Source organism: Schistocerca piceifrons, chromosome 1, assembly GCF_021461385.2.
Source record: "Schistocerca piceifrons isolate TAMUIC-IGC-003096 chromosome 1, iqSchPice1.1, whole genome shotgun sequence".
NCBI classification, from domain to species: domain Eukaryota; kingdom Metazoa; phylum Arthropoda; class Insecta; order Orthoptera; family Acrididae; genus Schistocerca; species Schistocerca piceifrons.
In genome coordinates, this window is record NC_060138.1 from 995,380,307 (window position 1) to 995,400,903 (window position 20,597).

A 20,597-nucleotide genomic window follows, 5' to 3' on the forward strand; every position below is an offset into this window, starting at 1 on the left:
CTTCCAGCTTTTGGGTGCTCCATATGGTACGATGCAGTTGCGGAAAATATCTCCAAAAAGGAGATAACACACAAGATCGATTTTGCGTCAACCCAGCTTTGCGACTTCTGCCAAGTTATTGCAGATACGTTTCTGTGAAAACGGTACATCATCGTAACCGGTAGTTGTGAAACTTCCGAATTTAAAGTTCATTTGTATACAGTTCTGTACGTTACATGCTGTCTCTAGGAAGTCTGCAAATTTGACATTCTAGATGCGACTGTTGTATAACTTTATAAAGTTATCTTTGGACTTCCAATGCAAAAATTTTACTCTATCTTTTAATTTTTCAACGTCGTTATTCACTTACGTAACTGCGTAAGATTTTTGCATCATAACTGAACAAATCACTGAATATATAACGACCCTAACCACTGCTATGAGTATAGAACCACACGGTATTTCTTAGGACATAGCTCTGAGTACGATAGTACTTTTGGCCTAACAACAATAATTAATACACATACAAAATAAACATACACAGCAGCTAGAGGTAATCTGACTCTGTGCGAAATGGATAAACATTCACTGTTCCCTAAATGTATGAGACAATATCTGATCCTAGCCCTAACAATGATACGGTAGACCCGTGCAACAACGGAACCGTAGCTCTACTACGCAGACAGTTACAGTCATTCTGCTTGTAATGTTACATAAATAAATCTCGCTAAGTGCCTTGCGAGCACGCCAAGCACCAGCAAATCACATACAAGTAATCGAATCACGCTAGGTGCAGTGCGTGCTCGGATGATCTTATTTTAGGCAAGTGAATAGGCTCAGTAATGAATAACTTGAAAGCTATTGTGATTTAGTCGTGTATTAATTACCGGAATTAGAGAATGTCAACAAGTATACATTACTGGTCATTGTTATTAACAATTACTACAGTTTTGGGTATCCACGTTAGTGTATAAGTTCATAAAGTTTCTTCGTAAGTTTAATAAACAGAACAGATACCAAAGAGAGACTTCAGTCATCAATAGTATATTCTCCTTCTCTGTTCACAACAGTCTGCCAATGCTGGGGCATTTTTCTGATTCCGCGTCTGTAAAAATTGCTTGGTGTTTTGAGGCGAAGAAATCGCCGAGCCGTGATCGGGGCGCATTTTCATCCGCAAAAGATGTTCTTTGAAGGTCATTCGACACAGAGCGGGAAAGGGGACAATCTTAGGGCGCAAAATCAGGTGAATAAGGTGGATGCAAAATGATTTTCCAACCCAACTGCTGTACGGTGTCTCTTGTGTCTAGCATCGAAAAAGTGCAAAGAAGGGAAGCTCGTTTCGTGTTAGTGCGCAATACGGATGAGAGTGTCGCTGATATGATACGCGAGTTGGGGTGGCAGTCACTGAAACAAAGGCGGTTTTCTTTGCGGCGAAATCTGTTTACGAAATTTCAATTGCCAACACTTCCTTCCGAATCCGAAAATGTTTTGTTGACACCCACCTACGTAGGGAGAAATGATCATCATAATAAAATAAGAGAAATCAGAGCTCGAACGGAAATATTTAGGTGTTCCTTTTTCCCACGCACCATTCGAGAGTGGAATGGTAGAGAAGTAGTATGAAAATGGATCGACGAACCCTCTGCCAGTGTGTATTGCGGAGTAACCATGTAGATGTAGATGTTGATGTAGGTGCGAGCGGGCGTTTCGTGGAGTGATATCATTTCACGCAGTCTTCCTGGTTGTTCTTGGACTGCGAAAATGTCAGCAGTGATGGTTACACCTCGAGGAAGTTATTCGTAGTACATCACACTGTCGCTCTTCCATCAGATGGTTAACATTATCTTTTGTCGATGCGCGCAGATTTTTGTACGAGAAATTGCTGCTTTGTTTGGGCTCAAGCATTCTTTTATTTTCCTTATATGAACACAGAGACACCAATTCTCGTCACCAGTAACGATACTGGATAGTAATTATCGGTGTTGTTCACGAGCCAATTGATAACGAGTAAGCAGAGCTGCACATGTAACCACCCTCTAATTTTTGTGGTTTTGGCTTGGAGCATGCAGTACCCGTACACTTAGTTTTGGAACCTTCCCCACTGCATACAAAAGTTGCACGATGGTAGAATGATCACTGTTCATCACATTCCCCAGTTCTCGAGTACAGTGGCGTGAGTCATTGTGGATTAACGTGTTTAAACAATCTTCATCAAACCCCGGAGGTCTTCCTGAACGTGCAGAGTCACTAGTATCAAAACGATCCTCCTTAAAACGAGAAAACCGTTTTCTTGCTCTGCCCTGTCCAATGACATTATCCCCATACACGGCACAAATGTTTCTGGCTGCCTCCGCTGCTGTCAACACTCCGCTGAACTCAAAAAGAATGATATATTGGAAATGTTCCGATGTCTCCACTTGGCACGCAATTTTCTAGCGTCCACAGCTCCACTCGCTATCTCCGAATAACAAAATGACAATAAGTAAACTCAAGTGGCAACAGTGACTTAAAAATAAAAAAGCCGGCCTACGTGGCCGAGCGGTTCTAGGCGCTTCAGGTCTGAAGCGCGCTGCTGCTACGGTCGCAGGTTCGAATCCTGCCTCGGGCATGGATGTGTGGGGGACTGATGACCTCAGATGTTAAGTCCCATAGTGCTTAGAGCCATTTGAACAAATAAAAAGTTGACAGTCGATAAATAAAACTACAGCAATTGCAATACAACCATGCAAAACATGCACGAAATGAACACTTTTGATAAAACTTTCGTTAACATTCGCTACTTTAAAAAAATCGTGAAGAGCGATGTGATCCTTTCCAGGGTTCATGCGAATTATTAAGTGTTTAAACATACAGTGTTCTGATAGCAACGACACAAGTCATAATATTGGCAAAGGTAAACCTGAAAATGATCCCCTAACGTGACATTCCGTGTCCTGCAATGCCAGCGCATGTGAATACATAGCCAGATATTAACTTATTCGATATGCTGTAACTCGAAGCAACTGCATTCCGAAATCAAGCCTCCACACTAGCCTGTCACAAGTCAACACACCTCATTCTACCAATGCTTGATAAAGGAGTACTCACCAGTCCATACCGCCTACTCGGCAACAATATAAACTGTGGAATCGTAAGATTCTCGTCTATACATAGTCTGGAAATACGCTTATTGTGTCAAGTATCGGTAACAAAAGTGTCACATTTCATAATACATACTGAAGAAAATGGAAACTATATACAAAACAACTAATGCTTTCAAACTTAACGTAAACAAAACCATGAAAAAGACCTAAGCAGAGCAAACGAGTGATGATCAAAATAAGATCTATTGCTTACAGAGATATCTATGCAGTGCAGCTAACGAATTAGTGTTGCTGGTATCCAAGAAATATGCTCTCGGAGGCGGGTTTCAATCTGTACGGAGCCCTTTAAGGATCCTAAAATAGTAAATTTATAAACAGGATTATAATTAAACGTGATTGGTGATTGCCACCAGAGAGTCAAGAAGGAAATGTAATTAGAAAGTAAGATTAAACAGTAAGAGAAACGTAGAAACGGAGGGCAGCACAAGTTGTCCTGCAGAGTGAATGAAATTTGTGGTAAGGTCTTGTGGGACCAAACTACCAAGGTCATCGGTCCCTAAGCTTACACACTACTTAATCTAACTTAAACTAACTCACGCTATTGACAACACACACACACCCATGCCCGAGGGAGGACTCGAACCTCCGATGGGGGGAGCTGCGCGGACCGTGACAAGACGCCTCAGACCACGCGGCTACCCCGTGCGGTTCAGAGTGAATAATAACCTAAATATAGGACCACGCCATCTAATGGTGAGCGCCTTAAAATATTTCTGAGGTATTCGCTCTCGGATAGTGAATAGTAGTAGATCGGGCTGCGGCTACTCTGGATCGAGAAGTTCCATGTATTTCTCAGTTACTCCCTCTTGGACACCATTATGCTGGCAGACGACGAATCTAAACTCTATCCTATCTTCTTGTCTGCCTATCTATTCTACTATACAAAAGCAAGTTGTAATTTAAAGTTGATACCAAAAATCTCGAAAAGTTCTTGATCAATTTATTTCAAACTTTTACACGAATCTCTAATAGACGTTCATAGGGACTAGACTACACATTTTTAACACATTTGGTACACAAATGTGTATGTAATACATAAAAGGCAAACGCCGTTATTAAAAATCTCGAAAAGTTCTTGACCAATTTATTTCCTATTTTACACGATGTTCCAATAAATTTTCGGACAGAAATAGACTACAGATTTTAAATTTACAGGGTGAGGCAGATAAGTCATAACACCCCTTGTATCTCCCCAACCGTAATAGATACAAAGACGCCGTTTGGACAGTGAATTGCAGGGACAGGGGCGAGGCAACTGGCGAGGTACATGAAGAGGGCGTTCTAGTGTTGGCGCATAACAACCCTAATGTATCGTCGAGACATATCGCCTCGGAATGTGGTATAAGTCAGAGAACTGTTCTACGCATATTGCACCGGCATAGATTTCACCCGTTTCACCTCTCATTACATCATGCACTCTCCGGTGTCGATTTCGAACAGCGCCAGGAATTTTGACGGTTTGCTCTGCCGTGCCGACAGGATGAACCAACGTTTTTTCAACGGGCGCTTTTTAGTGATGAAGCGACTTTCACCAACCACGGTAATGTGAATTTGCGTAATATGAATTACGGTCAATTGAGAACCCTCATTGGCTTCGACAGGTACAGCATCAGCAACCATGGATTGTCAACGTGTGGTGCGGCATCATCGGAAATGTCTTTGTGGGGCCGTACGTCATTCCGGGTATACTAAATGGCAATAACTATGCACAGTTCCTGCGAAACGTTCTGCCCATTTTGCTGGAAGAGGTACCACTAACTACGCATCAGTGCATGTGGTTCCAACATGACGACTGTCCTGCTCACTCTTCCCGTGTGGCTACAGAGCTGTTAAATGAAAAGTTCCCGTATTGTTGGATAGAACGACGTGCTGAAGTGAAGTGGCCAGCCCGGTCTCCTGATTTGCCCCTCTTGATTTTTTCTGTGGAGAGCAATCAAACACAAAGTGTATGCTCAAATACCAACTACGCCAGGTAATATGAAGCAACGTATCATCGAAGCGTGCGCTGATATCTCACGTAATACCCTCGCAGCCGTTCACAAATTATTCGAATAGCGACTACAAATATGCATTGCAGCAGAGGGGAAGCATTTTGAGCACATGCTTCAGTAAAGTTTTGTGTCATATGCAGTAAGTATTTTGCATCTCTGTGTGTATTTGCTTCGTATTGTGATCAATAGTAAATATTTTCAAATAAAAAACAAATACGTACGAAATAATTGTGACCAATAAGGGCCTCTTCATTTACATTTGTATTTCTGTTGCTTAAAATTCATTAACATCTTGTAGTATTTTAATACTGTATGTTGTCTACTATTTTGTATCACAGTTGTCAAATAACTGAATAATATTTACGCGACATCATCAGTTAATTTTTGCGCAAAATATCGCAGAATGTATTATTGTCGTCGGGCAAATGGGGGTGTTTCTGTAAGGACGGATTCGCGACGTTTACCATATACTCTACACAACAGGAAAGGTCACATTGGACAACGCCGCTTCGAAGGACGAACACGATACAAGAACATATCTTTGTTTCCAAAACTATTCGCCTAAATATTATGATATACACATATTTGAAACCGTCTTTTTAAGCCCATCATGTTACGCTAAAATTTAATATAGGGAACCATTAAAAAAAACAAAGATGGCTTCGTATCTCTATGATAAAAAAGGGCACAAACATGAAATGTGATGTATTCAAGTAGCCCCTGTCCCTGCAATTCACTGTCCAAACGACATCTTTGAATCTATTACGGTTGGGGAGATACAAGGGGGGTTATGACTTAGCTGCCTCACCCTGTAAATTTAAAATCTGTAGTCTATTTCTGTCCGAAAATTTATTAGAACATCGTGTAAAATAGGAAATAAATTGGTCAAGAACTTTTCGAGATTTTTAATAACAGCGTTTGCCTTTTATGTATTACATACACATTTATGTACCAAATGTGTTCTAAGTTTAGGGGACTGATGACCTAAGATGTGAAGTGTCATAGTGCTTAGAGCTATTTCAACCATTTGTATATGGTAAATAAACGTATATGTAGCGCATAAAAGGGAAATAGTGTACACAAATGTTTTGAAAAGCTCTTGACCGATTAATTAAAATTTTACACGATGCTCTAAGTAACATTTGGACAGACGTGGACTCTATTCTTTTAAACATATGTAATTTGTATGTATATTTTTAATATATGAAGGGGAAACGTTGTTGACAGAAATGTCGAAAAGTTCTTGACCGTTTTACTTCAAAATAGTTACACGACATTGTCGTAAACTTTTGACAGGTTTTTGAAACAATAATGTAGACATTTTCCGTTAAAACCGACTGTGAGAAAGGAAAGAGTGTGCTTTGAAAATCAGCGGTTTCGTTTTCTTCCGCGCAGTCTGTTTTAACTTAGGTATCTGGGTATTTAAGCCATTAGACAAATGTTTCATCTACGTACATTCTTTCTCCTTATATATAATTTAAAAAAATTGCTTACACAACATTATGATGCTTTGTTTTCTTCCTCGCAGCCAGTTTTAAGATGAAAGAGGAAAGTTGTATACAGTTCATTAGAACACTACTATGGAATGTGAACAGTCCAAAGCTTTAGCATCGTGCCCATTGGCAGATTGGAACTATGGAACATACTGTCACCGAAGCTACCACCCTCACACACCCAGCAGCTCGAGAGGCCTTCCCGTACCCCATATACATATTAATGATCCCAATCAAATTATACATTCATTTTAAGTCACTTCATTCCCCAAACAAAGTTTCGTTTGCAGTAACAATAAACAAGGCTCAGGATCAACGACAGAAGGTAAGGAAGAGATGGACAGAGAGAGACTGGAAGGAAATTAGGATGTATTTAAAATTCCCATAGTGCGATGCATTGTTGGGTTCTGTGGTATTCCTATACTTTTTACATACAAATTGTTAGTCTTAAGCATTTCAACTTCCTCATTAGTTTTAAGTTTTAATGCATATAAAACTGCAAGTTTGTTACAACACCAAGAAACCAAATTACTTTCATTTCCAAGTACATTTACGGTTAATATTGTATAAGGCGGCTTGGTTTAGCTACAAAGTGGCAAGTCAAACGTGAATGGTGGCAAATAAAAAATAGCATATCGTGTAGCAGCATTACTGGCAATCGTGTCGGTGTACCCAGTATTCTATTTATGTAAAGTTCCGTGCTCCCTCATCGTGTGTCTTTGGTTTCTATAATGAGTGTTCAATCTCTTTTTCACCTGCATCGTTCAGTCTGTTTCTTCTGTCATCTGAAATGTTTGAAACAGTACCCCAGCTATATTTTTGTCTTCTGTATCACCATGTCGTCTGCACATTCGGCGAAGTCGATTTTGTTGGCAAACGAAACATCTGTCGACGACGGCCTGACTTTCTTGCAACGTCAGATTTCAGCGTGTCCTCAAATCTGATGCGACAAGAACGTCGAGAATTATTTATTTTGTCTTCTTGCTGTTACGAACTTCTCACTGTCAAATACGTCAAACAGCCTTTCGACAATTTAACAATAACAAATAAATTTGCTGTCTGAGTGATTTCCCATGTCGGTGTCCTTCTAAGCATTCAAGAAAATGCTTCCTACTCTTCTCCTCAGACATGTTAACTGCTGTTGTACGATGCACGTCCCGTTGCTGTAGATATTGTGCATAACTATCCGGCTCAAAAACCAACGGTTGTCAAGAGTCAAAACTACATACTCAGGACCTATTACTGTCAAATTAAGTAACATAATAAATGACGATAAAATATATTTAAACTGACTGATGCACCGGGACCATGTAATGTAACAGCTAATGTTGGGCAGTGTTGGAAGATATGGTTCCCCATTAGTGAATAACCCGATACCATGTGTATTTTCTTGTACTTACATTATTTCACTAACAACAGTAGTGGGAGTTCATTGAGAGTACTGGATGAATAGTATTTGATTGACAGTATTTGACTGAATAGTGCTGGGTTGGCAGACTTTGTTGAGCACAGTATTAACTAAACATAGCGCTGGATGTTGCACAGGTTGATATGTCAGTAGAAGAAGCTAACTGTGGGAACATTTGTACCAATGGTTTTGCGCCTGGAAAAAGTAAGGGACGCAATCAGAAAAGTGTGTCTTGTTACTAACTTATGAAGAGAATTCTAGACAGGTTTATGTTGCATCGAAGTTGAGTAATTTATATTTTATTATTGTTCTAATACTATCAGTTTCATTCCTGTCATGTCGTGATGTATTTGGGATACCTTACCAAGAAAAATCACCTGCAAGTTATTCTATGCAAAGATAAACATGGATTACGTTAGCATCGGTGCCGTCTCCGTCTTCAGCGGCCGTCGTCCTTCTAGATACAACTGTGAAAAGCCAAAGAATCTGGTACACCTTCCTTATGTAGTGTAGGGCCCCCTCGAGCATGCGTAAGTGCCACAACACGACGTTGCATGGACTCGACTAATGTCTGAAGTAGTGCTGGAGGGAACTGACACCATGAATCCTGCAGGACTCTCCATAAATCCGTAAGAGTACCCGGTGGTGGAGGTATCTTCTGCACAGTGCGTTGCAAAGCATCCCAGATGTGCTCAATAATGTTCCTGTCGGGGGAATTTGGTGGCCAGTGGCCGTGTTTAAACGCATAAGAGTGTTCCTGGAGCAACTCTGTAGCAATTCTGGACGTGTAGGGCGTCGCATTGTCCTGCTGGACTTGCCCAAATCCGTCGGAACCCACAATGGACAAGAATGGATGCAGGTGATCAGACAGGATGCTTCCGTACGTGTCACCTGTCAGAGTCGTATCTAGACGTATCAGGGGCCCCACATCACTCCAACTGCACACGCCCCACACCATTACAGAGCCACCACCAGCTTGAACAGTTCCCTGCTGACACTCAGGGTCCATGGATTCACGAGGTTGTCTCCGTACCCGTACACTTCTATCCGCTCGATACAATTTGAAACGAGACTCGCTCGACTAGGCAACGTGTTTCCAGTCACCAACATTCCAATGTCGGTGTGACGAGCCCAGGCCAGGCGTAAAGCTTTGTGTCGTGTAGTCATCAAGAGTACACGAGTGGGCCTTCGGCTCCAAAAGCCCATATCCTTGATATTTAATTGAATGACTCGCACGCTGACACTTGTTGATGGCCCAGCTTTGAACTATGCATTAGGGTTGCACTTCTGTCACTTTGAACGCTTCTCTTCAGTTGTCATTGGTCCAGCTCTTGCAGGATCTTTTTTCGGCCGCGGCGATGCCGGAGATGTGATGTTTTACCGTATTCCTGATATTCACGGTACACTCGTGAAATGGTCTCAAGAGAAAATCCCCACTTCATCGCTGCCTCGTAGATGCAGTGACCCATCGCTCGTGCGCCGTCTATAACATCACATTCACACTCACTTAAACCTTAATAACCTGCTATTGTAGCAGAAGTAACTGATGCATCAACTGAACCAGACAAGAGTTGTCTTATACAGGCGTTGCCGACCGCAGCGCCGCATTCTGCCTGTTTACATATCCTTGTATTTGAATACGCATTGTTATAGCAGTTTCTTTGGCGTTTTAGTGTAGTTACACTCAGACTTTATCTTCGAAAATATTATGAGAACATTTCTTTAACACTTAAGTCATGATGAATATTCGTGCTTAACGGTATTGGTTTTTGTGCTGTTGCAGCGTCCTGACGGAGATGCGCCAGCTGACCACGGTGGAGATTGGTGCGTTCAACGACATGCCCCTGCTGCGTACCATGTGAGTATCATGCATTACCCCCAGTACTGAATGTCCTGTTTGGTTTAAGCTGTACTTGAAAATTTTCTATTGTTTATATACTCCAAAAGCATGACGCGTACGTGACTTTTTAGCTGCAAGCTTTCTAAATAAGTGCTTCAGGTTTACATAAACAGTACGTATATAATCTGACAATTATTTTAGTGACTCGCGTCTGGGTTCGCAAAGAAGCAACGGGACATTCGTCGTAAGCAGCGTAGAAGACGTGACTACAGGTACGATAGGGTTATAAATCGCCAGGGGGCGGCTGCGCATGCACTGAGCTAGAATACATCCTAGAGCTCAACACTTTCTAGCCAGATTCAGTAGCGATCGTTGAGCCAGGGCAGTTGCCACTTCGGAAAACATCCTATAGTCGTAACAGGGGAATTGTAGTTGTTTTTAATTTGTTTGTTGGATAATATGTCTGAGACAAAACTATGGAGACGTAGTGTTTGCTGGTACTTCTGTTATTGTGTATAATAAAGTACAGTCGATGAGTTGCCCGACATGTAAAGCAGTGTCCCTGTGTGGAGTCAGCTAACATGAGATTTATTAATAGGCGTGTGTCTACATCTGAAAGGTGATGTCTGCTCAGATTTTGCGCCAGTTGCAGAAGATTGGAGCTGGTTGCGCCACTATGAGGATGCAAATCACGTTTGCTTCAAATACACGCTGTTACGGTCGTGAGCGTTAGTTAACTTTGATATTGGACGTGGTGAGTTGATGTTAGTCAAAGGAACCCCGTTTAAGGCGACAAAAGCGCCATTATCAACACATCACTGAGTTTGAACCACGTCGTGTAATAGGGCTACGAGGGAAGATGGCATGTCCGAAAGAACAGATACCACCTTCTTATAGTTAAGGCTAACCGGCCATCTACCTTCTTCTTCTGTGCTGGATGCACAAGCATTGCCCGAACTCTTAAGGGACTCGGTAAGGTTGTCTGCCGCGAGTAATGAGTGTAATGAGCAGGGGCACTAAGAATATGGTGTGTGGACATTAAGTTGGGAATGTGGGTCTCCCTGGGAGCGTGCAAGGGATAAATCCCTGCAGTCACACTATCCTCTTGCGCTCGGTGGCTCAGATGGATAGAACGCCTGCCATGTAAGCAGGAGATCCCGGGTTCGAGTCCCGGTCGGGGCACACATTTTCGACTGTCCCCGTTGATGTATATCGACGCCTGTCGACAGTTCAGGGTCTCGATTGAATTATTTCATTGTCAGCATATTAGACATAGTGGACCTATACCAGGAGTTACGATCTGCAGTGCGATTTCGTATGACAACAGAGGCGTTCTTGCTGTTATCGCACGCACCCTGACTGAAAATTTGTAGGTCTATTAGGTGATTCGACCTGTTGTGCTACCACCCATGAACAGCATTCCAGGGGGTGTTTTCCAGCAGCCTTGGCCTGCTCGAACAGTAGATCTGTCTCCAGTGGAGCACATATGGGGCGTCACCGGAGGACAACTCCAGCCTCATGCGCAAACAACATGAACCTCCCCTGTATTGACCGACCAGGTGTAACGGGCATGGAACTCCATCCCACAAATCTGTACAACACAACGCATGCACGTTTGCATTCACAATTGTGGTGGTTACAATGTCATTAATGCACCAGCACGTCACTACTGCAGTGACTTCTCTCACACTTACATAAACCCGTGATCTTATTTTTAATCACTAAAATATTTTACCTAAACAAATGTATTCCCGTAATTTCATTACTCCACATTAATTATCTTTTGGTGTTGCAATTTCCGTCACTGTATATAACATCTTTGTGTGACGTGATAGTGTAAACATAACGTGCAGTGACGAGCGAGCAACAAGTACCAATTGTTCAAATGACTCTAAGCACTATGGAACTTAACATCTGAGGTCGTCAGTCCCCTAGACCTAGAACTACTCAAACCTAACTAACGTAGGAACATCACACGCAGCCATGCCCGAGGCAGGATTCGAGCCTGCGACTACAGCAGCAGGGCAGTTCCAGACTGAAGCGCCTAGAACCGCTCGGCCAGAGCAGCCGGCTATTGTTTGGTGTTGCGATTGTTTTTCTGTCAGTGTATATAACATCTTTCTGTGACGTGCAAGGATAAACACAATGTGCTGTGTAGGACACAAGCAATAAGTGGCAATATGCAGCCCCTTGCTGTTGTAAATACACGAAGTCGACCCGTGTGGAGGCTAAGACTAAGAGGCCTATATCTCTCCAGATTGCTATGTGCTACACACTCCGACATGGATGCAGTTATCGAGCCACAGTACCAGCAGTACCGGGGGTTAATGCCTGTGGATACATATTTTCTGATGTAATGTTATTCACTTACCTAATTGTCACGTACACTGACAGTTAAAACCGCAACATCGAGAAGGAATTGTGCGATGTAAACGAATATTGGTAAGCGTATTTATACATCTGAAAGATGATCTCTATTTAAGTATCGCTCTAGTACCGCCACTATGAGAATGCGTGTTAGGTTTGTTTTAAATATTCGCTGTTACGGTCGTGAGCGTTAATTACCGTTGACATCGGACGAGGTGAGTTGGTGTTACTCAAGAAAACCTTTATGATGGCGAACGACATTATCAACATTTCACTAAGTTTGAACGAGGTCATGTAACAGGGCAACGAGAAGCTGGGTGTTCCTTGTGTGACACTGCAGAAAGTGTTGGCAGGAATGTAGCCACTGTACACGATTCCTGACATTGGTCGTCACGAGAATGTGCGGTCACAAGAAGATCGGGTTCATACGGCCAGGTGGCACCACCGAGAGGAAAGACCACCGTGTTCGGCGTATGGCTCTGTCACACCGTACTGCATTTGCTGCCTCAGTTTGAGCAGTGGCTCAACGAACTGTCATAAATCGGTTACTTCAAGGACAGTTCCTAGCCAGACACCATGTAGCGTGTATTCCACTGAGCACAAACCACGGCCATTTGTGGCTCCAGTGCTTTCAAGCGGGAACGTCATGGGAGGGAAGGGTGGCCGTCTGTTGTATATTCTGATGAAAGCTAGTTCTGCTTCGGGGCCGGTGATGGACGAGTGTTGGTTACAGGGAGCCCAGCTGAGGACCTGAGCCCAACCTGTCTCCGTACTAGACACACTGGGCCTACCCCTGGAGTTGTGCTCTGGGGTGCGATTTCGTATGACAGTGGTTATCTCACAAAAACTGTCTACAAAATTGTACGTTAACCTGGTAATTCGACCTGTTGTGCTCCATTTATGAACAGCATTCCAGGGAATGTTTTCCAACAGCATAACACTCCCCACATACCGCTGTTGTAACCGAATGTGCTCTACAGGCTATCGACATGTTTCCTTGGCCTGCACGTTGGTAATAGCTTATCTCGCTCTTATACTACCCTGTGATCTTGCAGTGTTAATCAGTTAATATGTTACGTAGACAAAAAGTATCCCTAAATTTCAATACACTATATTAATTATGATTCGGTGTTGCAATTTTTTTATCATCAACGTACATTCCCGTTTGCTAAACGTGTCCACCAGGGTGTACTGGTTATAGTCGCTGGCTGCTAACATCCTGGTCTTACGTTCGATTTACGTTATCTGCAATTAGTTACTTAATATTTATGATTTCTTGAAGGTTCTGGGATTTACTTATCTCTGGAATGCTGTAATTTACTTGAAAATTCTACATATAAACAGGAGCACTCGCTGCTAAGACAGGCTGTTTAGTTCTGTGTGTCCTTTAGTGTGAGATCAGTAAACATGTTTTCATTCGAAAGTATTAGTTCTTGTACACCACCGCGCTCTCGTAACTTGCATTTGGATCCGTATTATACATGGCCTAGTGTCCGCCTGCTTAACTGAGTGATAACGTGCTTACCTCTCATGCAGCGGGTCCGGGTTCGATACCCCAGGTTGGAGATGTTCTCCGCTCGTGGGCTGCGTGCTGTATTGTCGTCATATCATTTCATCCTCATCACCGGCACGCAAGCCGCCCCGTGTGGCGTCGACTGAAATAAGACTTGAACTCGCTGGACGAACTTCCCCAGATGGGGCCTCCCGGCCAACAATGCCACACGCTCATTTCATTTCATGGCACGGTTTCTCCGAGATCGACATAGCCGAGGGTCTAATAAGGCTACGGTAACGTCGCAACCTCCACTGGCGACAACACGACCACAGACATTTCAGTCCTCCTATTGTCCGTGTTCTAATGTAATTTGCCGGCCGCGGTGGTCTAGCGGTTCTAGGCGCTCAGTCCGGAACCGCGCAACTGCTACGGTCGCAGGTTCGAATCCTGTCTCGGGCATGGATGTGTGTGATGTCCTTAGGTTAGTTAGGTTTAAGTAATTCTAAGTTCTAGGAGACTGATCACCACAGATGTTAAGTCCCATAGTGCTCAGAGCCATTTGAACCATCTAATGTAATTTAATAAAATTTAAATTTATTTTATTTGCTTTCATAGCTACTAATAAAGTGACGTCAAAACAAAAGAGAATGAATAACACTATGAACAGTGTGATGTATTTTAATTTAGCCCGACGTGGATCAGAAATCAGGAAACTAGCTCAGTACTCAGGGTGGTTACGGGATTATAAATAATTAATTGTCCCTCTCTTGAATAATCACAGATATTGCCCAACGTACGTATATCCAAAGTATAGTTAAAACTCATGTGCTTATAGCACCCGATGATATCTCGTATGTCAGTTCAATGAGAAGTAATGCAGCCCATAACTTAAGATCGTGGTTTCGTCTTGAATACCAATATAAGATAACAATCCTAAAATTTTGCAGATGAAATCTTATACTAGAAATAGAATCCTGTGACCAGGCCTTTCCGCCTGGGATATTATCTCGCAACATTGAGAAAATCTGAGAATGAAATATATTAAATTATTCATAGTGGCTGCATAGCTCGTGGAATCTGAAAGTTTAGTGTCCTAACAGGCGGTATGTCTCGAAGATGAGCTGAAAGAAAATTAATTATTTTCTCGTATAGTGCCTAACAATGGTCAATATTCCGTTAAGGCCACGTCTGCTCAGGACAAGCAAGGTTGAAGAATACACATTATTGAATACTGTACACAAATCTTAAGTTATGAACAACTATTTTTTTTTCTTTTCCGACTTACATAGACAATTACAGCAAGATGAACTTCAGACAATCGTTCTTTTCTCTTCAAGTCCAATAACAGGAGAAGACGACAAAAGAATAGAGAATTCAGACACTAAATCTCCAATGTCCATGGAGTATATTGCAACACAATGCATTTGATTACTCTTGGAGCACAGCGCCAGCAATTCATAGAATAACTTTCACCACATGGCACTTATAAATTTCAAATTAATGACCACTCCAGTAAATACAGTACAGTGTTCTTATGGTATCAATCGATACAAAAGCGTGGGTGGTTCCGTATACAACCTTTGACATAAAACCTGGCCGGCGGCCAGCCGCCACAGAAAAGTCCACGCCGGTAGCAGTATTAGACAAGACCTGGACAAACTAATAATTTTCGAAGTCCGGCTGCCTTCACAATCTGGCTACATTGTTAGCTGCAACAGTTCCTGGAGGAACTTTTGTCTTTTTATGCTATGTCCATGCCTGTGGTCTAGCAATAAACATCACAGCAGCTGATGTTTCGCAGTCGAACCAGCTTATTGCCTACATTTTTGTAGCGCCTTTCGTGTGACCGCTGAAGTCCTGACTGTAATGGTAGTACAGGTAAAATGTATTACACTTTCTGACACAGTAGCAATAACAGTTCCGTCCAGTAACATTTATGCGACTGATTTCTTCGCAGACTGTCTGCCTTTGAACCTCGTATGCCCCTCCACGACCCACCTGCTGGCTTATTTCTTGGCAGATTGCCTGCCTTTGAACGTTGTACGCATTTCCAGGACCCACTTGCTATCAAGCGGTAGCGGCTGTCGTGGCGGAGCTGCGCTCGAGCACCCTGTGTCGGAAGCGTCAACTACTGCTTATTGCTTTTGAGAGAATAAAATGCTTTGTTGTCGCTGATTGATGCTGCACAAAAAATGTCTATCATATGCATTTCACGCACGTTGCTTGACTGCCTTGTGGCAATATGCTACACTGGATGTCCGGTTCTAATCATGCACGATTCCAGCTATGGAAGCGCATTTTTCTTGTTACACACAACGTCTCAGAACAGCGATTTGTGGGTGTGGGAGTGGTTGATCATGCTAAATTTGCTTGACTTTTCTTGTCAGCTTGATGAAATACTCTGAATAATTTCCACGTATCACATTGGGTAGGTAAAGTGTACTTTTTTACTTCCCAAATTGTCGTTTCTTACATGACAACGAGATATTAAATTTATTTTTTAATCCTAGGAACGTACTTCCACACTTAAATTTCAACAAGTTTCATATTTCATGTCGTGAAATGTCTGCATTAACCACCACCAGAGCAAGGGCAGAAAGTAAACGAATCAGTGTCATGTTTTCACCGTAGCGCCATTCTCATCTCGTGATCTAAAGTATGGACAGTAACTGGTTCAAATCTTGTTGGACCAATGATGCATATCGCTTCACGTTTTTTTTTCGGGAATAGCCAGGATGGAATTCAATATCAAAATGCTATGAAAATATTTGCACTGTGGCATCTGAACGATCAACCTATTTTTATATATTTCTATTTTTAATCGTCAACCTCCTTCTGTAACGAAATAAACCTAACTCGTTATTTGCTTGCTATTGTTACATTGTTATTCGTTCACTTGCAAGAGCTTTCCTACCTTATGTGATACCGATGCAAATGACAAGTGAATCTGTTAGAATGAAGTGTTGGATGTTTCGCCACGCAGAATGCGCAAATTTACCTCGACGTCTCGTTTCCAAGGCAATAGGAAAAACCCAACAGCAAAGTAGCCGGTGACACAGCCAGAAGTCTGCAACAATTCATGTAAATGTACATCTCCATTTACATTTATATCTACATCGACACTCCGCAAACCACCGTACAGTGCGTGGCGGAGGGTACCCCGTCTTCTACTAGTCATATCTTTCCTTGTTTCACTCGCAAATAGAACGAGATGTAAACGACTATCTACATGCCTCCGTATGAGCCTTAATTAGGGGACTAATGACCTCAGATGTTAAGTCCCGTAGTGCTCAGAGCCATTTTTGAGCTTAATTTATCTTATTTATCTTCGTGGTCCTTACGCGCAATCTATTTTGCAGGCAGCAGAATCATTCTACAGTCAGCTTCAAATGCCGATCCTCTAAATTTTTTCAGTAGAGTTCTTCGAAGAGAATGTCACCTTCCCAGCGGGGATTCCCATTTGAGCTCCCGAAGCATCTTGTTACCTTCGGAAATGCCATTTTCGTTTACGTTACGATAATCTGAAAATGAGTCTCGTCCCGAAATAAATAAAAAGTAAAAATCTGTAACTTGGACTTAGACCGAAGAATCTGAAGTCGGGGTGCAAAAGCCCTTTACCCTCCGATTCATTCATGGACTCCGCCATGAATTTCGATGCGCATCATTTTGTTCCTATTTATAACGGATGAAGGCATGTACTTTTATTATTCCGACTGTAAACAGAATGAGTTCCGAACTCTGCTTTTCAGCGTTGCGCCAATTGATATACGACTCAAGTGCCGATGTCGTGTTTTTGCAAGAAGTATTGTTCGAATTTTTTTCCCCTACGTTTTTAGTGTGTTGTCTGAACTTTCTACTGGAACTGCATTGTTTCATAGGTAGAGCTTACCGATAACTAATAGATACTTGAATACAATTTCAGTTTAGAACTTAACGATTTGGTGAGCTCATTACGAATACGCGACGTGTGGATCTGCAAATATGCTATGGTTGTCAAGTATAAACATGCTTTATCACTGCCTCCAGCAACAGGCTTGACCGTTTTTATTTTTCTGATGCATTATGAGGGCAACTATTAGTAACAGATGTTAGCTATATGCGCCAGTTTCACTGAACACTGTGGCGTAGCTGTGACCTTCAATCAAGTGCGACCAGTGATGAATCTCGGTGTTCCTCTTGGATGCTAAATGTATCACACTTAGAGGATTCTTCTGCCGACAACGTTGTTAGCGAACTATGTAATCACAGTCTTCGTTCTAAGGGATAATATTCCTAATTATAGAGTGGTGGGTACAGAATGCAAAACCGACTTCGAACGGCGTTAATGCTATTCAGTGCTGCAAGGGCGAGGGAAATCCGGAAGACCAACGGATTTTATTGTGCCGTTTTACACGATCCTTACTATAGCGGTCGGCGAGCTCCCCTGCGGATTACAGACATTCGGTGCTTTAAAGCAAAACTGCTTCAGCTAAAACGACAGCTAACGTAAGGGTTTAGCATGCGGTCAAAACCACACTCCCTGATTAAAGATGACTTGACCTCCTTATATTATCTTATTCGGTTTCCAGCGCGTTGTAAACGCTTCTTATCACGACTCTTAGAAAGATGGGTACGTGATGATGTCACGACATGACATACCACGTGCGAAACACCAATATTTTTCTGATCTTCATACAGCTACTGTTTTTGATACGATGTTGTCTAATGATTTCAACTTCTTCTCTTGATTGTCTAGGCACTCCCTCATTAAACGCTGAATGTTTAGGTGGGTTTCAGCGAGATGATATCTGTGATTTTTTTGTTTCATTATTCACTGTCGCGTTAATCACTGGGATTAGATGCCCCCCTTAAGTATTTTATTTGCATTTTTGGCCACTTATAAGTGACACAATAAAGTCGCTGGTGGGTGGGAGGTGAGGAGAGGGTGTCGATTCTTGCCCTTTTAAAGGGGGTAAGATCGTCTTAATCGCGAAAACATCTCGACCTTCAGACAAATTCTTCATACAATCATATTGAAATTGCATGATTGTGGGACATGAGCTGGTATCATTTTTATTAAAAATGAAACTCCTCTAGATGTACTTAAGATTTCATATTTATTTGGCCGTAACCCAGGCCATAAATGAGGTATCGACATTGAAATGGTACATTTTGGTGGCATGTTAGCTTACATATTTCTTGTTGGAATGAGCAGATTCAAGAATTGACTCATGTGTATTTATTGTACATCATTGACTACCTTTTAATATATTAACTGGTTTCCATACCATTCTTCCAGTTCCTCCTCAACTTGTGTTCCGTATCGATATGAATAATGTTGTTTAAGTAACCTATTTTACTTTGTTACTTTATAGTGATGACGATACAGTGTTATGCAAACGTAACTCCTTTCCACCTTTCATTATACACTCCTGGAAATGGAAAAAAGAACACATTGACACCGGTGTGTCAGACCCACCATACTTGCTCCGGACACTGCGAGAGGGCTGTACAAGCAATGATCACACGCACGGCACAGCGGACACACCAGGAACCGCGGTGTTGGCCGTCAAATGGCGCTAGCTGCGCAGCATTTGTGCACCGCCGCCGTCAGTGTCAGCCAGTTTGCCGTGGCATACGGAGCTCCATCGCAGTCTTTAACACTGGTAGCATGCCGCGACAGCGTGGACGTGAACCGTATGTGCAGTTGACGGACTTTGAGCGAGGGCGTATAGTGGGCATGCGGGAGGCCGGGTGGACGTACCGCCGAATTGCTCAACACGTGGGGCGTGAGGTCTCCACAGTACATCGATGTTGTCGCCAGTGGTCGGCGGAAGGTGCACGTGCCCGTCGACCTGGGACCGGACCGCAGCGACGCACGGATGCACGCCAAGACCGTAGGATCCTACGCAGTGCCGTAGGGGACCGCACCGCCACTTCCCAGCAAATTAGGGACACTGTTGCTCCTGGGGTATCGGCGAGGACCATTTGCAACCGTCTCCATGAAGCTGGGCTACGGTCCCGCACACCGTTAGGCCGTCTTCCGCTCACGCCCCAACATCGTGCAGCCCGCCTCCAGTGGTGTTGCGACAGGCGTGAATGGAGGGACGAATGGAGACGTGTCGTCTTCAGCGATGAGAGTCGCTTCTGCCTTGGTGCCAATGATGGTCGTATGCGTGTTTGGCGCCGTGCAGGTGAGCGCCACAATCAGGACTGCGTACGACCGAGGCACACAGGGCCAACACCCGGCATCATGGTGTGGGGAGCGATCTCCTACACTGGCCGTACACCACTGGTGATCGTCGAGGGGACACTGAATAGTGCACGGTACATCCAAACCGTCATCGAACCCATCGTTCTACCATTCCTAGACCGGCAAGGGAACTTGCTGTTCCAACAGGACAATGCACGTCCGCATGTATCCCGTGCCACCCAACGTGCTCTAGAAGGTGTAAGTCAACTACCCTGGCCAGCAAGATCTCCGGATCTGTCCCCCGTTGAGCATGTTTGGGATTGGATGAAGCGTCGTCTCACGCGGTCTGCACGTCCATCACGAACGCTGGTCCAACTGAGGCGCCAGGTGGAAATGGCATGGCAAGCCGTTCCACAGGACTACATCCAGCATCTCTACGATCGTCTCCATGGGAGAATAGCAGCCTGCATTGCTGCGAAAGGTGGATATACACTGTACTAGTGCCGACATTGTGCATGCTCTGTTGCCTGTGTCTATGTGCCTGTGGTTCTGTCAGTGTGATGATGTGATGTATCTGACCCCAGGAATGTGTCAATAAAGTTTCCCCTTCCTGGGACAATGAATTCACGGTGTTCTTATTTCAATTTCCAGGAGCGTATATAAACAATAGAACCATATCTTACATGTGTCAGATTGGCAATGTATATTT

The 20,597-nt window shown here is 43.1% G+C and overlaps 1 protein-coding gene and 1 non-coding gene across 2 annotated transcripts in view; both read left to right on the top strand.

Annotated features, from left to right (window-relative positions):
• Nucleotides 1-9,876, top strand: part of LOC124777044 — a 218,087-nt gene extending 208,211 nt beyond the window's left edge. The window contains exon 3 of the mRNA XM_047252312.1: nucleotides 9,798-9,876. Within this exon, the coding sequence (XP_047108268.1) occupies nucleotides 9,798-9,876 (79 nt within the window). The remainder of the gene's footprint in view (nucleotides 1-9,797) is intronic.
• A 1,085-nt stretch (nucleotides 9,877-10,961) lies between these two features.
• Trnat-ugu lies at nucleotides 10,962-11,036 on the top strand. Its single transcript has one exon. It is a non-coding gene; the product is annotated as a tRNA-Thr (tRNA).
• The last annotated feature ends 9,561 nt before the right edge of the window (nucleotides 11,037-20,597 follow it).